The sequence below is a fragment of the Melanerpes formicivorus genome, unplaced genomic scaffold (genome assembly GCF_026170545.1).
Source record: "Melanerpes formicivorus ecotype bairdi unplaced genomic scaffold, bMelFor1.0.p_v2 SCAF_22, whole genome shotgun sequence".
Taxonomy (NCBI): Eukaryota; Metazoa; Chordata; class Aves; order Piciformes; family Picidae; genus Melanerpes; species Melanerpes formicivorus.
In genome coordinates, this window is record NW_027142374.1 from 611,233 (window position 1) to 632,346 (window position 21,114).

General features: G+C 54.3%; 1 protein-coding gene across 1 annotated transcript in view; it reads left to right on the top strand.

Moving 5' to 3' along the window:
* Window positions 1-21,114, top strand: part of SLC9A6 (solute carrier family 9 member A6) — a 43,108-nt gene that overhangs the window by 14,636 nt on the left and 7,358 nt on the right. The window contains 8 exon segments of the mRNA XM_068151767.1: window positions 5,167-5,272; window positions 10,812-10,953; window positions 11,781-11,886; window positions 12,117-12,205; window positions 12,429-12,542; window positions 16,198-16,309; window positions 17,630-17,783; window positions 19,872-19,902. Of these exon segments, the coding sequence (XP_068007868.1) occupies window positions 5,167-5,272; window positions 10,812-10,953; window positions 11,781-11,886; window positions 12,117-12,205; window positions 12,429-12,542; window positions 16,198-16,309; window positions 17,630-17,783; window positions 19,872-19,902 (854 nt within the window).

Here is a 21,114-nt window from a genome sequence, read left to right on the forward strand (position 1 = left end):
GCCAAGTTACCATATAAGAGCCCTTCCAAACCTTTGCTTACCCTGAATCATTGTTTGCAGTGAAGTCTCAGTAATATCCCCCTTGACTTTGCTGGGGGCTGGGGCATGGAGTTCAGTTTAGCTGCAAGGTTCTCAGAGGTCCATTCTGTCTCCATGCCTTTTGATTCCCCCCCCAGTTACCATGTAAGAGCCCTCCCAAGCCTTTGCTTACCCTGAATCATTGTTTGCAGTGCAGTCTCAGCAGTCTCCCACTTGACTTTGCTGCACTGTGTCTCTGCCATCCTGTGTCAACAGGACAAGATGTGTAATGTGGGGAGGCTTCAGCTGATGGTTTCAGTTCAGCTATTTCCTTCTGCTGCCATTTGGAAGGTGCTAATCTGATTTGAAATGGGTCTTAGGGAGCAGTCCTGAGGACAGGAGCGACCCCTTGGTCTGCTGATGCACTCTGTACATCAAAACTATGAGAGACATGCCCTGCCCAGCTGGATTCCACTTAGTTTGTGGCTGCTTTCACACAGTAGCTGTTTATTTGTGTGTTCCAACTTCAGCTGAAAACACAGCACCACAAAAAGCCTTCTCTTTCCTCCTGCCCTTTGCTGAACAGGGCTTGAATTTCTTCCTTTGCAGCCTGGGCTGCACCAGCCTGGGGGGGCTGGGGGGTGTGTGACAGCATTAACTCCTACCTCTCAAGCTTACAGTGGCTTTGGGGGATCTTTTTAAATGCAGATCTTGGCCAGCTTTGCTTGGAAGGGAGAGGTTTACAGGCTCACAGGATGTGAGGGGTTGGAAGGGTCCCAAAGAGATCATAGAGTCCAACCCCCTGCCAGAGCAGGACCATGCAGTCTAGATCAGGTCACAGAGGAATGCATCCAGATGGGCCTTGAAAGGCTCCAGAGGAGGAGACTCCACAACCTCTCTGGGCAGCCTGCTCCAGGGCTCTGTGACCCTTACAGGGAAGAAGTTCCTCCTCATGTTGAGGTGGAACCTCCTGTGCTGCAGCTTACATCACTTGCCCCTTGTCCTGTCAGAGGGTGCAACTGAGCAGAGCCTGTCCCCTGCCTCCTGACCCCCAGCCCTCAGATATTTATAGACATTTATTAAATCCCCTCTCACTCTTCTCCAGACTAAACAGCCCCAGGGCTCTCAGCCTCTCCTCACCAGGAAGTGCTTCAGTCCCCTTATCACAGTATCACAGTATCACTGAGGTTGGAAGAGCCCTCAAAGTATTCATCCCAGTAGCCCTCTGCTCGACTCTCTCCAGCAGATCCCTGTCCCTCCTGAACTGCGGAGCCCAGAGCTGAACACAGTACTCAAGATGAGCTCTCACTAGGGCAGAGTAGAAGGGGAGTAGAACCTCCCTGGATCTGCTGGCCACACTCCACTGAATGCACCCCAGGACCCCATTGGCCTTCCTGGCCTCCAGGGCACATTGCTGTCCCATTGATAACTTGTTATCCACCAGGACTTCCAGGGCCCTCCCCAAGGAGCTGCTCTCCAGCAGATCACCTCCCAGCCTGTACTGCTGCAGTTTATTCTTCCTCCCCAGATGCAAGACTCTGCACATTGCATGTCTGGCTAAGCCCAGGCTTCTGTCCTTTTGAAACAAGTGCCAGTGGCTGTTGTTCCCAGATGAATTGGGACTTTGGGCTTTTCCCTGCTCATCCTAACAGTGAGCCATTTCAGTTTTTCAAAGGCAGAACCAGGAGCATTGTATATGTAGATCAGGGCAAGAACCATGCTGCAGAGCATGACCTGCAGTAGCCACATCTGCCTGCCAGGTGGAGATGCCAGATGTGCCTTCCCCAGGAGTTAATAGAATAGAAATAGAATTAACCAGGTTGGAAGAGAACTTTGAGATCATCAAGTCCAACCTATCACCCAACACCATCTGATCAACTAAACCATGGCACCAAGCACCCCATCCAGTCTCCTCCTAAAATCCTCCAGTGATGCTGACTCCACCACCTCCCTGGGCAGCACATTCCAGAGGCCAAGCTCTCTATCTATCATTGAATCATAGAATCAACAAGGTTGGAAAATACCTCAAAGGTCATCAAGTCCAACCTGTCACCCAACACCTCATGACTAACTAAACCATGGCACCAAGTGCCACATCCTATCCCCTCTTGAACACCTCCAGGGATGGGGACTCCACCACTTCCCTGGGCAGCACATTCCAATGGCCAAGCTCTCTTTCTGGGAAGAATTTCTTCCTAACATCCAGCCTAAACCTCCCCTGGCACAGCTTGAGACTGTGTCCTCTTGTTCTGGTGCTGGTTGCCTGGGAGAAGAGACCAACCCCCACCTGGCTACAACCTCCCTTCAGGGAGCTGTAGAGAGCAAGAAGGTCTCCCCTGAGCCTCCTCTTCTCCAGGCTAAGCAACCCCAGCTCCCTCAGCCTCTCCTCACAGGGCTGTGTTCCAGACCCCTCCCCAGCTTTCTTCTTTTTATTAATCATCTATTTTCCTTTTTTTTGGGGGGTGGTTATGTTCCCCTAAGCTTTGTCAGGTACTGGTGTGGCTGTTACTGCTGACACTTTGATTAAAACCAAAAGTAGATACATTAAAAAGCTAAAGCAAAATGATTTGTGTCCCTGCCCGTGGCAGGGGGGTTGGAACTAGGTGGTCTTCAAGGTCCCTTCCCACCCCAACCATTCTATGTATCTATGGTGTCCCAAGTTGTCTGGATGTATCTTGGGTGGGGTTGTGGTCTCAGGCCACCTGTAGTGGGGGGGCTGTTCCCATGTGGCTGGAAGGTTGAACATGAGCCAGCAGTGTGCCCAATGGCATCCTGGCCTGCATCAGGAACAGTGTGGCCAGCAGGAGCAGGGAGGTCATTGTGCCCTGTGCTCAGCACTGGTTAGGCCACACCTTGAGTCCTGTGTCCAGTTCTGGGCCCCTCAGTTTAGGAAAGATGTTGAGATGCTGGAAGGTGTCCAGAGAAGGGCAACAAAGCTGGGGAGGGGCATGGAGCACAGCCCTGTGAGGAGAGGCTGAGGGAGCTGGGGTTGCTTAGCCTGGAGAAGAGGAGGCTCAGGGCAGACCTTATTGCTCCCTGAAGGGACGTTGTAGCCAGGTGGGGGCTGGTCTCTTCTCCCAGGCACCCAGCACCACAACAAGAGGACACAGTCTCAAGCTGTGCCAGGGGAGGTTTAGGTTGGAGGTGAGAAAGAAGTTCTTCACTGAGAGAGAGATTGGCCATTGGAATGTGCTGCTCAGGGAGGTGGTGGAGTCACCATCCCTGGAGGTGTTCAAGAGGGGCTTGGCTGTGGCACTTGGAGCCATGGTTTAGTTGTCAGGAGGTGTTGGGTATTAGGTGACAGGTTGGAGTTGATGATCTCTGAGGTCTTTCCCAACCTGGCTGATTGTGTGATTCCTCTTTGTAACTGTGCAAGGGGCCAACAGGCCAGGGGGCTGCCTTTGCAAAGCAGGGAGCACCTCACACACCTGCTGTTGGTATGTGGATGGCAGAGGCACAGAGGGCAGGCAGGGAGCAGAGGGAGAAGGGATGCTTAGGAATACTGCAGCTGAGCTGCTGGCATCGTGTCCCTTCCTCAGGCTTCCACAGAGGAGCTGGAAGATTTGGGCAGGTCAAAGCCAGAGCCTATCCCCCTGCAGAAGTGGGGTTAAGGCCAGGGCAGTGGGCACACATGAGTCCCTGAATGCTGGTTTAAAGGACTTCCAGAGGAGCTGGTGGGAATGAGCTCAGCCCCCTGCAGCAGCCTGGGCCCTGCCCCATGTGCCACCTCTCTCTCACTTGGGGGGTTGTGGGTTGTGGTTTTATTTTGCAAGGCTGATAGGCAGAACCTGCTGTGTTTTCATTATCTTCTTGCAGCTGCTGAGTTGGGGAACAGCTTGAGGGCTGCTCTGGTCTCTGCCATCTGGCTGCAAATCACAAGAAACCCTCACTCAGGGTTTGAGCTGATGCCTGGCTATTTTTTTTTCCCCTTGAATCCAAAGATTTCTCTTGGAGTATCAGAGATGGAAGGAAAAGACAGCAGCCATAGTCCTGGAAAAGGCTCATCCCCTGGCTTTCTGCAGGTGGAGCAAGGCCCTGCCTGATGCTCTGAGCTAGTGGCAGCCCAAAAGCTGGGTGGCCTGTGCCAGCATGGTACCACAGCCCAGCCCATGAGCTCAGCCCCCCAGGAAGCACAGAGCAGAGTTTGCTCAAGCCTGCCCTCCAAAAGCTCAACAGGCCTAATGCTCAGGAGGTGTTTCAGTAAAAGGAGGAGGGGGGAAGTGATAAAGCAAACCCAAACCTGAAAGGGCAGAAGGAAGACTCTCAAAGGGAGCACGGAGGGGTGGCTGGCACCATGGAGCAGGGTGGCACAGAGATGGCAGGAGGGCAGCTTGCTAGAAAGGGGCATTTTGTCTTTGCTTGCAGCAACCCCCATGCAGTGCTACAGGCTGGGGACAGAGTGGCTGGAGAGCAGCCAGGAGAAAGGGACCTGGGGGTACAGGTTGACAGCAGCTGAACAGGAGCCAGCAGTGTGCCCAGGTGGCCAAGAAGGCCAATGGCATCCTGGCCTGCATCAGGAACAGTGTGGCCAGCAGGAGCAGGGAGGTCATTCTGCCCTGTGCTCAGCACTGGTTAGGCCACACCTTGAGTCCTGTGTCCAGTTCTGGGCCCCTCAGTTTAGAAAAGATGTTGAGGTGCTGGAAGGTGTCCAGAGAAGGGCAACAAAGCTGGGGAGGGGTCTGGAGCACAGCCCTGTGAGGAGAGGCTGAGGGAGCTGGGGTTGCTTAGCCTGGAGAAGAGGAGGCTCAGGGGAGACCTTCTTGCTCTCTACAGCTCCCTGAAGGGAGGTTGTAGACAGGCAGAGGTTGGTCTCTTCTCCCAGGCAAGCAGCACCAGAACAAGAGGACACAGTCTGAAGCCGCACCAGGGGATGTTTAGGCTGGGTGTTAGGAAGAAGTTCTTCATAGAAAGAGAGCTTGGCCATTGGAATGTGCTGCCCAGGGAGGTGGTGGATTCCCATCCCTGGAGGTGTTTAAGAGGAGACTGGATGAGGCGCTTGGTGCCATGGTTTAGTTGATCAGATGGTGTTGGGTGATAGGTTGGAGTTGATGATCTCTGAGGTCTCTTCCAACCTGGTTGGTTCTGTATTGTGTATTCTGTAAAACCACAGCACCTTTTTGAATGTCTCTCTATTTTTCTGTTTGTCAGTGACTGTTCTTGCCATCTTCCATGAACTCCAGGTCGATGTTGAGCTCTATGCCCTTCTCTTTGGCGAAAGCGTCCTCAACGATGCCGTTGCCATAGTGCTGTCCTCGTAAGTGTCTCCTGGTTTTATTTTTAACTGTGCTGTGTGTTACATGTCAGGTGTTGAGGGGAGCCACTGCCCCCCGCTCCTGCAGCCTTTGCAGGAGCAGATTTCCCTCTGAAGTGTCCCCACAGCCCGTAGTCACCTCTGGCATGTCTCGCCGCAGGCCGCAGCTCGGGGACTGCAGGTCGTCCTTACAGCTTCTCCCCGCATGATGGATGGGTTTTGGTTTGCTTTTATGGCCAGCTGGCCCAGCCAGAAGGAAGCTTTTATGTTCCTCTGAAATAGGAAAAGCACCATGCCTGCTTTTCAGCCAGAAGGAAGCCTTTATGTTCCTCTGAAATGGGAAAAGCACCATGCCTGCTTTTCAGCCACAGGATCCCACTGCAACCCTTTGCTGATGGCTCTGCTCCTGCTCTTCTCCCTTCCCACCCACAAAGACCTCCTTTTGTTGAGGTGGGAATAGTTGGTCCAGCAGCTGTTTCCTCTTCCTGCTCCCTTTCTGTGCCACAAGAAGATGGGTTGTTTTTTCACTGAATGCATGGGAAACTTGCTGGCTTTGTGAAGAGTGTTTCATACTCTCCAAGGCTTTGTGTCCTCTGCACGTAGGATGCATTCTGTCTGCATCCTCACTGTGTGGTCCTCATGGGGATTGGTTTGGAAGTGTGGGATACCTGCAGCACTGGCAGGTGAACACAGAGCTGAGACAGAAAAGGGTTCTGGCATATTTGTCCCTCTGGTGTGCTGGCTGTGTGGGTTGGACCGAGGTGGAGGCAGCAAGCTGTGTTCACTGGATGGAATGCTTCTGTTGAGGTTTGTGCTGCTTTGCTGGCTGTTATGACGGAGAGGAGGAAGTGCTGCACAGCCAGGTTGTGTTTAAGAAGTGATCCTGAGTGGAGAGAAGGCTGCCAGATAGGAGGTTGTGGGTGGGAATAGATGGGTTCAGCATCATCAGGGACATTGGTGGTGACTCCCTGCACACGTGGGTGACCACACCGTGCACGGCCGCCTGCTTCTTGCATGGTTTCAGTAGCACCTTAGCAGCTGGTGCTCAAATTTCCTGCTCTCCTCTTTCCACAAGCTGACTTCAATCCACCCCACTCCCTGAAATAAGACCATTTGCAGCAAACCAGCAGCTCCAAGCTGCAGTGGAAAGTTGTTTTGCTGAAAGGCTTAGGTGCAGGCTGGCCCAGCAGCATGCCCCATTCAAGGGCTTCTCAGCAGCTACTCTGTGCCTGCTTTCAAGCTTATAGAATCAGAAGTGGTTTGGTTAGAGGAGACCTTTGAGATCATCAAATCCAACCATTAGCTAACTCTACCAAGTTTGGAGCTAACCCATGTCCCTCAGCACCACAGCTCTGCCTCTGAAACACCTCCAGGGATGGGGATGCTGCCACCTCCCTGGGCAGCCTGTGCCAGGCTTTGAGAACTCTGTCTGTGAAGAAATTTCTTCTACTATCCAACCTAAATCTCCCCAGGTGCAACTTGAGGCCATTGCCATGGGTTTTGTGGTCACTTTAAGCAGCATAATGAGGCCCTGGTCAGCATGGCAGGTGTCAGGTCAGTGCAGGTGCTTCAGGGACAGCCTCAAGTCACCTGGATGCAAAAACATCTTGGGTGCAAGGAGGAGGTGAGGGCCTCTTGCTGTGGGAGGGAGTGTTCCTCCAAGAGCAATCCAGGGCTCCTATTTATGGTTCCCCTTTTTCAAACTGAGGGTGGCATTTGCCTGTTTCACAGCAGAGGCACAAGTGAGGGAACCACATGGGGATGACTCAGCTCTCACAAGCAGCAGATCTGCTCCCCAGGTTAGGAGATGCAGGGGTGAGTTGGGAAGATGGAGATCTGGGTGATTCCTGGGCAAGTAGGTAGGCTGGGTTGATGGAGGAGCTGCTGCTCTTGATGGGGTCACAGCTGGTGGTGAGTCCTACCTTGTCCCAGGGGTGAAGAAGGACTCCAGCCCCAGCTGGCTGAGGGCAGGGGTTCAGTGGTTGCCCCAGGAAACACCACCAGTTGCTTGTGCCTGGTGAAAGCTGGCACTGTGGGCACCATCCCCATGCTGGGGGAGGACAAAGAGCTGGGACTCCTCCAGTTTGTGGGAGCTGGGTGCCTTTGAGGCTCCTCCTTGCTTTCAGACCTGGACAAATGTCCATTCCCATGCTTGAGGAGCAGGATCCATATTTTTCTGTGCCTGCCTCACGCTCTCCTGGCCTGGCTTGGCTTGGTTGCAGAATGAAGAGGAATTGAACCCAGAACCGAAAACTTGTGGGCAGTGAGATGCTGAGGCTGTGGTTCAGGAGCAGGGAGTAAAATGGAGCTGTAGAGTCTCTACCTGCTTCTTCTGAGGGCATGTTTCAGAGGGGCTAAATGCCATAGGGAGCCCTGTGGGCAGGGGAAATAAAGTCATAGAATCAACCAGGCTGGAAAAGACCTCAGAGATCATCAACTCATAGTATCATAGTATCAGTCAGGGTTGGAAGGGACCACAAGGATCATCCAGTTCCAACCCCCCTGCCATGGGCAGGGACACCCCACACTAGATCAGCCTGGCCACAGCCTCATCCAGCCTGGGCTTAAACACCTCCAGGGATGGGGCCTCGACCACCTCCCTGGACAACCCATTCCAGGGCTTCACCACTCTCATGGGGAAGAACTTCCTCCTCACCTCCAGCCTGAATCTCCCCACTTCCAGCTTCATTCCATTCCCCCTAGTCCTATCACTACCTGAGATCCTGAGCAGTCCCTCCCCAGCCTTCCTGTAGCCCCCTTCAGATACTGGAAGGCCACAATGAGGTCACCTGGGAGCCTTCTCTTCTGCAGACTGAACAGCCCCAACTCCTTCAGTCTGTCCTCACAGGAGAGGTGCTCCAGCCCTCTGCTCATCCTCGTGGTCCAACCTGTTACCTAATACCTAACACCTGGGGCAACCACTGAACCCCTGCCCTCAGCCAGCTGGGGCTGGAGCCCTTCTTCACCCCTGGGACAAGGTAGGACTCACCACCAGCTGTGACCTCATCAAGAGCAGCAGCTCCTCCATCAACCCAGCCTACCTACCTGCCCAGGAATCACCCAGATCTCCATCTTCCCAACTCACCCCTGCATCTCCTAACCTGGGGAGCAGATCCAAGCCTTTGTTGAACACCTCCAGAGACAGGGGTGTAAAAGCACGGAGGTGAAGCACAGCAGGGGCAGCTGGCAGCAATGCCTGGTTAGCCAGGAGAGATGCAAAAGCAGAAGGAAAACTGTAAGAGGTTAACTCACAAACCCAACACCCAAACAGTCAGTTATGGAGGAGGAAACAAAAGCAGCCTGGATCTTAAAGCAAGCCCCAAACCCCATAATGAGAGCACCCTGGGGAATGGGAAGTAGAGGACGGGGCTGGCAAAGGAAACCAAACCACAGGGCTTAAAACTGTGGCTTGCAGTGTAAAACACAGTGCAGGGAAGTGAAATGCATTGAAAGCAGGGAAGTTTAGCAGGGGAAGTGACCTCTTGGATCGCTTGGGGAGGGTTTGTCACTGGTGCTGCAGGAAAAGGTCGGTGTGCGGCTGGGGGAGAAAGCTGCAGGGTGTGTGCACGAGGCAGTAACTTTCCACTCCAACATATCTGGGGAGGTTAAAGAGCAACTGTTGAAAGGTCACATCCAAGAGTTCTAAGAGGCAGCCAAGGGATTGCTAACCAGGAAGTTAATGGTTTGGGGAAGTTTATGTTGATGAAGGCAGCCTAAGGAGTTGCTGTTAAAACAGGAGGTTGGAGATGGTTGGGGGAGACCCCTGTGTTTCAACCTTTCCAAGTGAAACAGTGGAATGGCTGATGGGAGGCTCAGCTCATCAGGAGCTAGGAGGGAGCAGGCTGAGTGCTGCAGAGCCATTTGCCATCTGATGACAAAGGCCTGTTGGGGTTTGGTGAGTGAAGACAGAAGTGTTGCTGCAGTGAGCCGGCACTGTGCCGTTTGGCACCCCGTGAGGCTCCCCTCCAGAACTCAGAGCAGTGCTCAAGCAATGTGGTGTGCATTAAATGTGGTAAACCAGCAGAACTCGGGGCTCCCCAGGGGCTGTTCAGCTCAGCCAGCTCTGTGGAGTTGACAGAGACATGTGGGCTTCTCAGCTGAATGCTTTGTGGTCCCAGGGTGCCTGGCTTTGTAGAGAGCTGATGCCAAACCTCCCAAATACCTCCATGAACGATGGACTGTCACCTAGCAGATGGATTTGCAAGGAGATCATGCAAGGGAAGGGCTGTGGTCTGCTGCTTTCTAACATCTAGAAGGAGCAAATGCAGAGCCATACCTCTAGAAAGCTGACTGGCAGTGAAGGAGATCCCAAACTCCTGGGGGCAGGGTGGACTTGCTGCTGGTGCATGCCACGATCCCGGGGGAGATTGCAGCGAGGGACTCAGGTTTTGTCTCCCTGATTTCTCAGGCTTGGTGTTTGCAGCAGTTGTTCAGAGCTAATGTAGCACCACAGAGGTGCCTCTCCCTCCAGACTAAGGAGTGTTTTGCTCTTGTGGGTGATGGTGAATGGTGCCACATCCAGCTGGCATCCAGGCACTAGTGGTGTCCCCCAGGGATCAGTGCTGGGCCCCATGCTCTTTAACATCTTTATTGATGGTCTGGATGAGGGCATTGAGTCCATCATCAGCAAGTTTGCAGATGACACCAAGCTGGGGGCAGGAGTTGATCTGCTGGAGGGTAGAGAGGCTCTGCAGAGGGACCTCGACAGGCTGGACAGATGGGCAGAGACCAAGGGCAGGAGATTGAACACATCCAAGTGCCAGGTTCTGCACATTGGCCACAGCAACCCCAGGCAGTGCTACAGGCTGGGGTCAGAGTGGCTGAGAGCAGCCAGGCATAGAGGGACCTGGGGGTAGTGGTTGATAGCAGGCTGAACATGAGCCAGCAGTGTGCCCAGGTGGCAAAGAAAGCCAGTGGCATCCTGGCCTGCATCAGGAACAGTGTGGCCAGCAGGAGCAGGGAGGTCATTGTGCCCTGTGCTCAGCACTGGTTAGGCCACACCTTGAGTCCTGTGTCCAGTTCTGGGCTCCTCAGGTTAGGAAAGATGTTGAGATGCTGGAAGGTGTCCAGAGAAGGGCAACAAAGCTGGGGAGGGGTCTGGAGCACAGCCCTGTGAGGAGAGGCTGAGGGAGCTGGGGTTGCTTAGCCTGGAGAAGAGGAGGCTCAGGGGAGACCTTCTTGCTCTCTACAGCTCCCTGAAGGGTGGTGGTAGCCAGGTGGGGGTTGGTCTCTTCTGCCAGGCAACCAGCCCCAGAACAAGAGGACACAGTCTCAAGCTGTGCCAGGGGAGGTTTAGGCTGGAGGTGAGGAAGAAATTCTTCCCAGAGAGAGTGATTTGCCACTGGAATGTGCTGCCCAGGGAGATGGTGGAGTCACCATCCCTGGAGGTGTTCAGGAGGAGAGTGTATGGGATGCTTGGTGCCATGGTTTAGTTGATTAGGTGGTGTTGGGTGATAGGTTGGATGCAATGATCTTGAAGGTCTCTCCCAGTCTGGTTAATTCTATTCTATTCTATTCTATTCTTCCCCGCCTCCTCTTTCAGTTCCATTGTTGCATACCAGCCAGCAGGAGACAACAGCCACACGTTTGATGTCACAGCCATGTTCAAGTCCATTGGGATATTCCTGGGGATATTCAGTGGATCCTTTGCCATGGGAGCAGCTACTGGAGTTGTGACAGCTTTAATATCCTTTTTGTGGTGTTTTGTTGGTGGTTGTCTGTGCTACATCACACTCAGATGCAGTATTTCATGGTTTTGTGTCTAAATTAATGCCAGGCAGAGCCTTAGCCTGTTTAGGGGCAGGCTGTGTAGTGTTGCTGTGGTACCCAACTGCATTTGGTATCATGGAATCACAGAGTGGGTTGGGTTAGGAGAGACCTTAAAGATCATCCAGTTCCAACCCCCTGCCATGGGCAGGGACACCTCCCACCAGCCCAGGCTGCTCAAGGCCTCATCCAAGCTGGCCTTGAACACCTCCAGGGAGGGGACAGCCACAGCCTCTCTGGGCAGCCTGTGCCAGTGTCTCCTCATCCTCACTCTAAAGAATTCCTTCCAAATCTCCAGTCTCAATCTCCCCTCTCCCAGCTCAAAGCCATTGCCCTCATCCTGTCACTCCCAGCCCTTGTCAAAAGTCCCTCCCCAGCTCTCCTGTAGCTCCCTTCAGGTACTGGAGGGCTGCTCTAAGGTCTGCCCAGAGCCTTCTCTTCTCCAGGCTGAACAGTGCCAGCTCCCTCAGCCTGTCCCTGTAGGGGAGGTTCTGCAGCCCTCTGATCACCTTTGTGGCCTCCTCTGGACCCTCTCCAACAGCTCCAGGTCCTTCTTGTGCTGTGGGCACCAGAGCTGGAGGCAGTGCTGCAGGTGGGGTCTCCCAGAGCAGAGCAGAGGGAGAGAATCCCCTCCCTGTGCTGCTTTTGCTGCAGCCCAGCACAGGGCTGGGTTCAGGGCCTCAGGCACACATGATATGCTTTTAGCCTCCAGCTTCTCTCCAGGCTGTCCTTAACCATCTGCAACGTCACCAAGTTCACCAAGCTTCGGGAGTTCCCTCTGCTGGAGACTGGTTTGTTCTTCTTGATGTCCTGGAGCACCTTCCTGCTGGCTGAAGCCTGTGGCTTTACAGGCAAGCTGCAGCACAGCCCTGCATCTGGCATGGGGATCTGCAGGGGTGATGGGCTGGGGGGGGTTTGTTTCTCCCAGTATCAACTAGGGCTGGAGCTCTGCCTCTGCTTCGGCTTGCAGAGGTTTAATTGCTCTGGGCTCTGGGGGTGTTGCATTGTCCTCTGCAGTACTGAGGTGCAGGTCAGCTCCCTTTTCCTGACCAGGAGCCTAACCTGATGCTCTGCTCCCCAGGTGTGGTGGCTGTACTCTTCTGTGGGATCACACAGGCCCATTACACCTACAACAACTTATCTACAGAGTCCCAACACAGAACTAAACAGGTGAGAGCTCCTCAGCCCTCTTCAGCCTCTCTGAGTTTCCAGTTCAGTATTTTTCCCTTCCCTCTAGCCAGAATTAAGTGCACCTGCCTCTCCACAGCTGGATTTCACTGGGGCTGCTTCTGCAGAAGCATGTCTTGCAGGGGTGATGGAGGGGCTAACATGTTTTTCTTGTTCAGTCTCTTATGCCTAACTTGCCTTTCTCTCATTTGTTTTTCTCTTGCAGTTGTTTGAGCTGCTGAATTTCTTGGCAGAAAACTTCATCTTCTCCTACATGGGACTTGCACTGTTCACCTTCCAGAACCATGTCTTTAATCCCACCTTTGTGGTGGGGGCTTTTGTATCCTTTGGAGCCCCTTGCAGAAGAGAACAAACCACCCATTTGTGGTTTTCACTCCAGTGTGTGGCCTGGGCTTTGGGGTTTCTTTTTTCAGCCAACCTGGCTGTATTTTGCAAAGGGGATTGCTGCAGTGTGGTGCTGCCTTTGCTGCTTGGATTAAGAATCACAGAATTGTCAGGGCTGGAAGGGACCTCAAGGCTCAGCCAATTCCAACCCCCCTGCGATGGCCAGGGACACCTCACACTACAGCAGGTTGCTCACAGCCACATCCAGCCTGGCTGCAAACACCTCCAGGCAGGAGGCTTCCACCACCTCCCTGGGCAACCTCTGCCAGTCTCTCACCACCCTCATGGGGAACAACTTCTTCCTAACATCCAATCTCAATCTACCCACTTCTAGTTTTGCTCCATTCCCCCCAGTCCTGTCACTCCCTGACACCCTCAAAAGTCCCTCCCCAGCTTTCTTGGAGCCCCCTTCAGATCCTGGAAGGCCACAATTAGGTCTCCTCAGAACCTTGTCCTCTCCAGACTGAGCATCCCCAGCTCCCTCAGTCTGTCCTCATAGCAGAGCAGCTCCAGCCCTCTGCTCATCCTCATGGCCCTTCTCTGGACACCTTCCAGCACCTCCAGATCCTTCTTGTAAGAGGATGAAGGAGGTTCTTTTCCCAGCTCTTCTGTTCTTTTTTCTTCTCCCTGTCTCCTCTCCTTTTCTGGACATCCCAATCAGCTGCTGCAGAGACTGGGTGTTTGATGTGAAGGTGGTGGTGAAGCCCCAGGCCTTGTTCCTCATGTGGCAGTGTGGCACCAGGAGTGGCTTTACAAATGGGACCTGCTTGGTGTAGCCCTTTGTTTCCTCTTTTCTCTGCTGTTCCATTTGTTAGACCCTGAGAAAAGCTGGTTTGGGGTATCTTTTGGGGGTCAAATAGCCCAACTAGAGCTACAGTAGATGCCTCTGAATGCTGTCATGAGAAAGGATTTCCCCTTCTACATGCTGATGCTAATGGACACAGGCCATTGGGACTGGCATGTCCCAGGAAAACAAGGATTTGGGAGGACTTTTCTTCCTACAACAGGGGAGCCAGTTCAGATGTGCAGAATCATTTTCAAGCCCCTTTGGTCTGCAGCAGGTTTCTACTAACAAAGCTGGGGAGGGACTCTGGGGGCTATCAGGGAGTGATAGGACTGGGGGGGATGAGCAAAACCAGAAATGGGGAGATTGAGATTGGATGGTAGGAAGAAGTTGTTCCCCATGAGCATGGCCAGCAGGGCCAGGGAGGGGATTCTCCCTCTCTGCTCTGGTGAGACCACAGCTGGAGCACTGTGTCCAGTTCTGGAGCCTCTATTACAGGAGGAATCTGGACATACTGGAACCTGACCCAGAGAAGGGCCATGAGGATGAGCAGGGCTGGAGCTGCTCTGCTATGAGGACAGACTGAGGGAGTTGGGGTTGTTCAGTCTGGAGAAGAGAAGGCTCCAAGGAGACCTAATTGTGGCCTTCCAGGATCTGAAGGGGGCTCCAAGAAAGCTGGGGAGGGACTTTTGAGGGTGTCAGGGAGTGATAGGACTGGGGGGAATGGAGCAAAACTAGCAGTGGGTAGATTGAGATTGGATGTTAGGCAGAAGTTGTTCCCCATGAGGGTGGTGAGAGCCTGGCACAGGTTACCCAGGGAGGTGGTGGAAGCCTCCTGCCTGGAGGTGTTTGCAGCCAGGCTGGCTGTGGCTGTGAGCAACCTGCTGTAGTGTGAGGTGTCCCTGGCCATGGCAGGGGGGTTGGAACTGGCTGATCCCTGAGGTCCCTTCCCACCCTGGCAATTCTGTGATTCTCTGCTAAATAAAACACTGTTGTCTTTGCCCTGCTGGGCCACAGGGTTTGCAGCAGGAGCTGCTGAATCTCCCTGCTGAGTTCTGCAGGGCTGCAGTGGGGTGAAGGGAGGGGAAGTGCAGGGACATGTCATCTGGGTGGTTAGATGGCAATTTTGTGCTGCGCCTCTCGAGTCAGAAGGGGCTAAACTGAGTGATGAAATAGCTCATTCAGGAGAGAGGGAGAGAGAAAGATCATGAAATCCATCTCTTATGCAAATTCAGGGTGTTCAGCAACCAACATAAAAGCTGGAAGCCTTTCCCACATCATCATTCAGGGCTGCACTGAATAGTGGCTCCAAGATAATTTTTGCCATCTGGGTGCTGGTATTATAAAGCCCCAGCTTCAAAGCTAAAAGCAGTGTGAAGGGGCTGGTGGCTCTTGGATCTTGCAGGCTATAAAAGCAGGGAAAGTATTCCATTTATTTTTGGTCCCCCTCTCTGCTGCTGCTGCTGCTTTCTTTTTGCTGAATAATCTTGGGGAATGGGACTTGGCTTAAAGCTGCCAGCCCAGCTGTGGAGCGTGGTGTGCTGGGGAGTGTCAGAGGGGTTGGGGTAGCTGTGGTGAACTTGAGCTTCACAGAGGACAAGTATTCCTTGGGGTGGAGAATGGACCCAGTAGGGGAGAGCATGCAGTGGGAAGTGGTGGTTCTCCTCACTTCTCTCTCATCTCACATGCCCCCTTGTCATCTCCCCTGTTAAGGTGTGCTTGGCTCTGTGTGCTGCTCCTGAATTGCACTGTGTGCTCTGCTGCAGTGGGGCAGCAGCATGTTCTTTCCTCACTGCTGTAGCACTCAGAGCTGGGTTATTGTCTTTGCATCTAGAAGACCAGCCTTCCTGAGGCTCCTCAGCCTTTCCACCAGGCAGCAGAAGCTGGCTCTGCAGAGGTGGGATGCAATGGGGGAAACAAAGGTGGTGAAGGTCTAGAGGAGAAGTCTTATGAGCAGTGGCTTTGGGTCCTCAAATGCAAACTTTAACTTTGGGCTTTTTATCCCCAAATGACTATGAAATCCATTTTAGTCTGGAGAGGAGAAGACTGAGAGGGGATCTGATCAATAGCTATAAATACCTGAGGGCTGGGTGTCAGGCAAGGAAGGGACAGGGAGGACAGGGACAGGCTCTGCTCACTTGTGCCCTGTGCTAGGACATGGAGCACTGGATGTGAACTCCAGCACAGGAGGTTCCACCTCAACATGAGGAAGAACTTCTTTACTGTAAGGGTCACAGAGCCCTGGAGCAGGCTGCCCAGAGAGGTTGTGAAGTCTCCTTCTCTGGGGACTTTTCAAGCCCCATCTGGATGTGTTCCTGTGTGACCTGTGCTGGATTCTCTGCTCCTGCTCTGGCAGGGGGGTTTGGACTCAAGGATCTCTCTGGAGGTCCCTTCCAACCCTGTGAGCCTGTGAACTGGGGTTGTTCACTGTGGAGAAGAGGGGGCTGCTTTCTCTCCACAACTCCCTGACAGGAGGTTGCAGTGAGGTGGGGCTTGGTCCCATCTCCTTAGTATCAGGTGACAGGACAAGAGGAAATGGCCTGAAATTGTGCCAGGGGAGGGTTGGGTGGGATAGTAGGGAAAATGTCTTTGCTGCAAGAGTGGTCAGGCATTGGAAGAGGCTGCCCAGGGAGGTGGTGGAGTCACCATCCCTGGAGGTGTTCAAAAGATGTGTGGCCATGGCACCTGGGGACATGGTTTGGTGAGCATGGTGGTGCTGGGTTGGGGATTGGACTGGATGACCTCAGAGGCGATGGTCTGGTTCTACAGAGAGGAAGAGCAATTTCCTTAACAAGTGCAAATGCAGCTTGCTATCTTCCTAGGAAGAGCTGCCAATATTTACCCACTCTCATTTTTACTGAATTTGGGGAGAAGAAATAAGATTGGGACAAACTTGCAGCACATGATGATGTTTGCTGGTACGTTACCGCCTCCGGCCCCCTGGCCCCACCTGCACTTCCTGGCCCCTGAGCACCTGGGAGTGTACAGCTCTAAACCTCTGCCTGGCAGTGCCTGGAGAAGAGGCTGGGAAGGAAAAGAGCTCCCTCAGGCTCACTGGTGTGGATGCCTTGGCTTTGAGGTGTAGGAGTGAGCTCCTCCTGCGCTGCGCCTGAGTGTGTGGTGTGGGGCAGGAGGAGGGTTTGCCTTTCTGGGCTGGGAAGGAGCAGTGATAGCCTCAACTTTGACAGCATTTGCTGTTGAATCATCCCTGTTGAAGCACTGTGGCCTCCTCCAGTGGTGGATGTCCTGTCAGAGAAACAGGCCCACACATAGGGGAGTGTGAGGTGAACCCTGGGTACAGCCTGCAGTGGGGATGGCTGCTTGTGCCATGGCCTAACACAGCTGCTCAGCTGTATGAGATTCAACAAGGCCAAGTGTGGAGCTTTGTGTTGGGGTCACAACAAGCCCATGAATGCTCCAGGATTGGGGCAGTGGCTGGAAACTGCCCAGCAGAGAAAGACCTGGGGGTGCTGGTTGACAGCTGGGTGAACATGAGCCAGGGTGTGCCCAGTGGCCAAGAGGGCAACAGCATCCTGGCCTGGGTCAGCAATAGTATGGCCAGCAGGAGCAGGGCAGTGATTATCCCCCTGGACTCAGCACACCTTGAGTCCTGGGTTCTGTTTGGGGCCCTCACACCAAGAAGGACATTGAGGAGCTGGAGCAGGTCCAGAGAAGGGCAATGAAGCTGGGGAAGGGTCTGGAGAACAGGGCTGGGTGGGAGCAGCTGAGGGACCTGGGGAGGCTTAGAGGAGACCTCATTGCTCTTTACAGCTCCCTGAAAGGAGGCTGGAGTGAGGTGGGGCTTGGTCTCTTCTCACAAGTAAAAAGTGATGGAATGAGAGGAAATGGCCTCAAGGTGCACCAGGGGAGGTTTAGGTTGGATACTGGAAAAATGCCTTTGCTGCAAGAGTGGTGAGGCAGCTCCCTGAGAGGAGGCTGGAGTGAGGTGGGGCTTGGTCTCATCTCCTTAGTAGGAGGTGAGAAAACAAGAGGAAATGGCCTGAAGTTGTGCCAGGGGAGGGTTGGGTTGGAGGTGAGGAAAAATGCCTTTGCTGCAGGAGTGGTCAGGGATTGGCACAGGCTGCCCAGGGAGGGGGTGGAGTTGCCACCCCTGGAGGTGTTTGGGAACCCTGTGGCCATGGCACTGTGGGATGTGGCTTAGTGGCCACGGTGGTGCTGGGCTCGAGGACGTGAGGTGATCCCACCGGAATGACTCTGCCCGCGTGGCTCCCCGGCAGGGCTGCGAGGAGCCATGGCCTTCGCCTTGGCCATCCGTGACACGGCCACCTACGCCCGGCAGATGATGTTCAGCACCACCCTGCTCATCGTCTTCTTCACGGTGTGGGTGTTCGGCGGGGGCACCACGGCCATGCTCTCCTGCCTCAACGTCCGGTGAGTGCTGCCCGCCCGCGGCCTGCCGCCCGGCGCCGCCGCTGCCCCTCCCGCCGCCGGCTGCCGGGGGGACTCACCGCCCCGGCAGGAACTGTGGCATGGAGAGCAGATGGTGAGAGGGCATCGAGGGGAGCCTGGCCAGCAGGGCCAGGGAGGGGATTCTCCCCCTCTGCTCCAGTGAGACCACAGCTGGAGCTCTGTGTCCAGTTCTGGAGCCCTAGCACAGGAAGGCTCTGGAGGTGCTGGATGGTACCCAGAGAAGAGCCACAAGGATGAGCAGAGGGCTGGAGCTGCTCTGCTGTGAGGACAGACTGAGGGAGTTGGGGTTGTGCAGTCTGGAGAAGAGAAGGCTCTGAGGAGACCTAATTGTGGCCTTCCAGTATCTGAAGGGGGCTCCAAGAAAGCTGGGGAGGGACTTTTGAGGGTGTCAGGGAGTGATAGGACTGGGGGGGATGGAGCAGAACTAGAAGTGGGTAGATTGAGATTGGATGTTAGGAAGAAGTTGTTCCCCATGAGGGTGGTGAGAGACTGGCACAGGTTGCCCAGGGAGGTGGTGGAAGCCTCCTGCCTGGATGTGTTTGCAGCCAGGCTGGCTGTGGCTGTGAGCAACCTGCTGTAGTGTGAGGTGTCTCTGCCCATGGCAGGGGGGTTGGAACTGGCTGAGCCTTGAGGTCCCTTCCAACCCTGACAATTCTATGATTCTGTGATTCTGTGGATTAGGAACTGGCTACACAATAGAGTGCAAAGAGTGGTGATCAATGGTGCTGAATCCAGCTGGAGAGCTGTCACCAGTGGACATCCCCCAGGGATCAGTGCCGGGTCCAGTCCTGTTCAACATCTTCATCAATAACATTGATGAGGTCACAGACAGAGTCTGCTCAGCAAGTTTGCTGATGATACCAAACTGGGAGGCTTGGCTGAGATGCCTGATGGCTGTGCAGCCATTCACAGAGACTTGGACAGACTGAGAGCTGGGCAGAGAGGAACCTAATGAGGTTCAACAAGGACAAGTGCAGAGTCCTGCACCTGGGAAGGAAGAATAAACTGCAGCAGCACAGGCTGGGAGGGGATCTGCTGGAGAGCAGCCCTGGGGGGAAGGACCTGGGAGCCCTGGTGGACCACAAGTTCTGCATGGGACAGCAATGTGCCCTGGGGGCCAAGAAGGCCAATGGGATCCTGGGGACATTCAGAATAGTGTGGCCAGCAGAGCCAGGGAGGTTCTCCTCCCCCTCTACTGTGTCCTGGTGAGGCCTCACCTGGAATATTGCATCCAGTTCTGGGCTCCCTAGTTCAGGAGGGACAGGAATCTGCTAGAGAGAGTCCAAGGGATGCTGAAACGACTGGAGCATGTGCCCTGTGAGGAGAGGCAGAGAGCCCTGGGGCCGTTTAGTCTGGAGAGGAGAAGACTGAGAGGGGATCTAATAAATGTCTATAAATATCTGAGGGCTGGGGGTCAGGAGGGAGGGGACAGGCTCTGCTCAGTTGCACCCTGGGATAGGACAATGGGCAATGGATGGAAACTCCAGCACAGTAGGTTCCACCTCAACATGAGGAGGAGCTTCTTACCTGTGAGGGTCCCAGAGCCCTGGAGCAGGCTGCCCAGAGAGATTGTGCAGTCTCCTTCTGTGGAGACTTTCCAGCCCCATCTGGATGTGTTGCTGTGTGACCTGTGCTGGATGCTATGGTCCTGCTCTGGCAGGGTGGTTGGACTTGATGATCTTTGGGTCCCTTGCAATCCCTGACACCCTGTGAACTGTGCTCCTGTGATTTGAAAACGGGAGGGGTGTGGTGGTGAGGGGTGTGGTGCTGAGGGGTGTGGTGGTGAGGGATGTGGTGCTGAGGGGTGTGGTGCTGAGGGATGTGGTGGTGAGGGATGTGGTGCAGTGGCAGTGGCTCAGCTGCAGTGGTGGCATGGTGAGCTCTAGGTGAGCAGTTGGACCTGCTGATCTCAGAGGTGTCTGCCAACCTGGACAGCTCTCTGATGATTTGAAGAAGCAGGAGGGGGAGCTGGTTCCCCTCACCCGGGCCCTGGGGTGTGGCTGCCTGGCCCTGCCTGTGCTAACCCTCTGCTTGTTTTCTCCTCTGCAGGGTGGGTGTGGATGCAGATCAGGAGAACGTGGTGAGTGCTGTGCTTGCTGGCACGGTGACCCTCTGAATGCCTCTCTGTGCTCTGCTCCCTTCCAGCTGTGGGAGGCTTTTCATCTGCCCTGGTGAAAGCCTCTGCAGTCAGTGGGAGCCGTGGCTTCTCTCTGCCCTCTGTGGTCACAATGAGCCTCGCTTTTGTTCCCTGGGGGAGATGCAGCTCTGGGCTGTTGAGTCAGCCCACGTTGCTGCTGCAGCAGCTTCAGCCTGTCCCTTGCTGAGCCTGACGTAAAGACCAGAATGGGCATGACCTGGAGGCTTTCTGCCCATCCCAGTGCCCAGGGCAGCACAGATGTGCCATTTACTGCCCCATTTTAGGTGGCACCCTCCATCCTCTTTTAACCTGCGGGTGCCTTCAACCTCTCCTTCGCCCCTGTGTTTCCTGTGGGTAGTTATTTAGCAGCCCATGCACCATTGCCCATGCTGAGATAAATGCTGAAGCCCTGCAGCATCAGGAGTTTTCCTGCCCAGTAGCCCCAGGCTGCCTCACTCATGCTTCTGCAGCCCAGTCGTACTGTGGCTCCCCTTGATTTCAGTGTGGGTTCTGCACTTTGGAGCCTCATTTCATTCAGAGCCATTTATTGGGCTGCTCACCTCCTGGAGAGAAAGCCTCCTGTGCTCAAGGCAACCCAGAGCCATAAATAGGAAAGCCAAATGTGTGATTGTGTTCACAGTCACCTCCAAACAGTCATATTTTCCTCTCCCAATTTAAAAGAAGACAGGAGTCCCCACAACACCTGATCAGTGGCAAACAGAAAGCTCAGGTGAGCTCTGATGGAGGTTGGACCTGTCAGTCACTGTTAAATGTGATGTCTGGATGCAGCAGCAGGCCCTGAGGCACTTTAAACCTGGAAGCTTGTAGCAGAGAAGCGATCAGGCTGTGCTTTGGTACCACCTCCATAAGGCTGTTGTAGGCTGCTAGAGGCAGAGTGTGGTGCTGGAAGCACCTGCAGCTTCTCATGGTGTGGGTGTCCTTGTGCTTGCTGCAATCCAGAAACTTCTGGAGGGGCAGAGGGAAGGTGTGTGCCCTAATGTCCCCTGGAGATAACCTGGTGCCCCATGGGGGCTCCATGCACTAATCCAGGTTGTGGCAGGTTGCTCTGCAGCCCCAATCCAGGTTGCTCTGCTGTCCCAATCCAGGCTGTGGCAGGTTGCTGTGCTGCCCCAATCCAGGTTGCTGTGCTGCCCC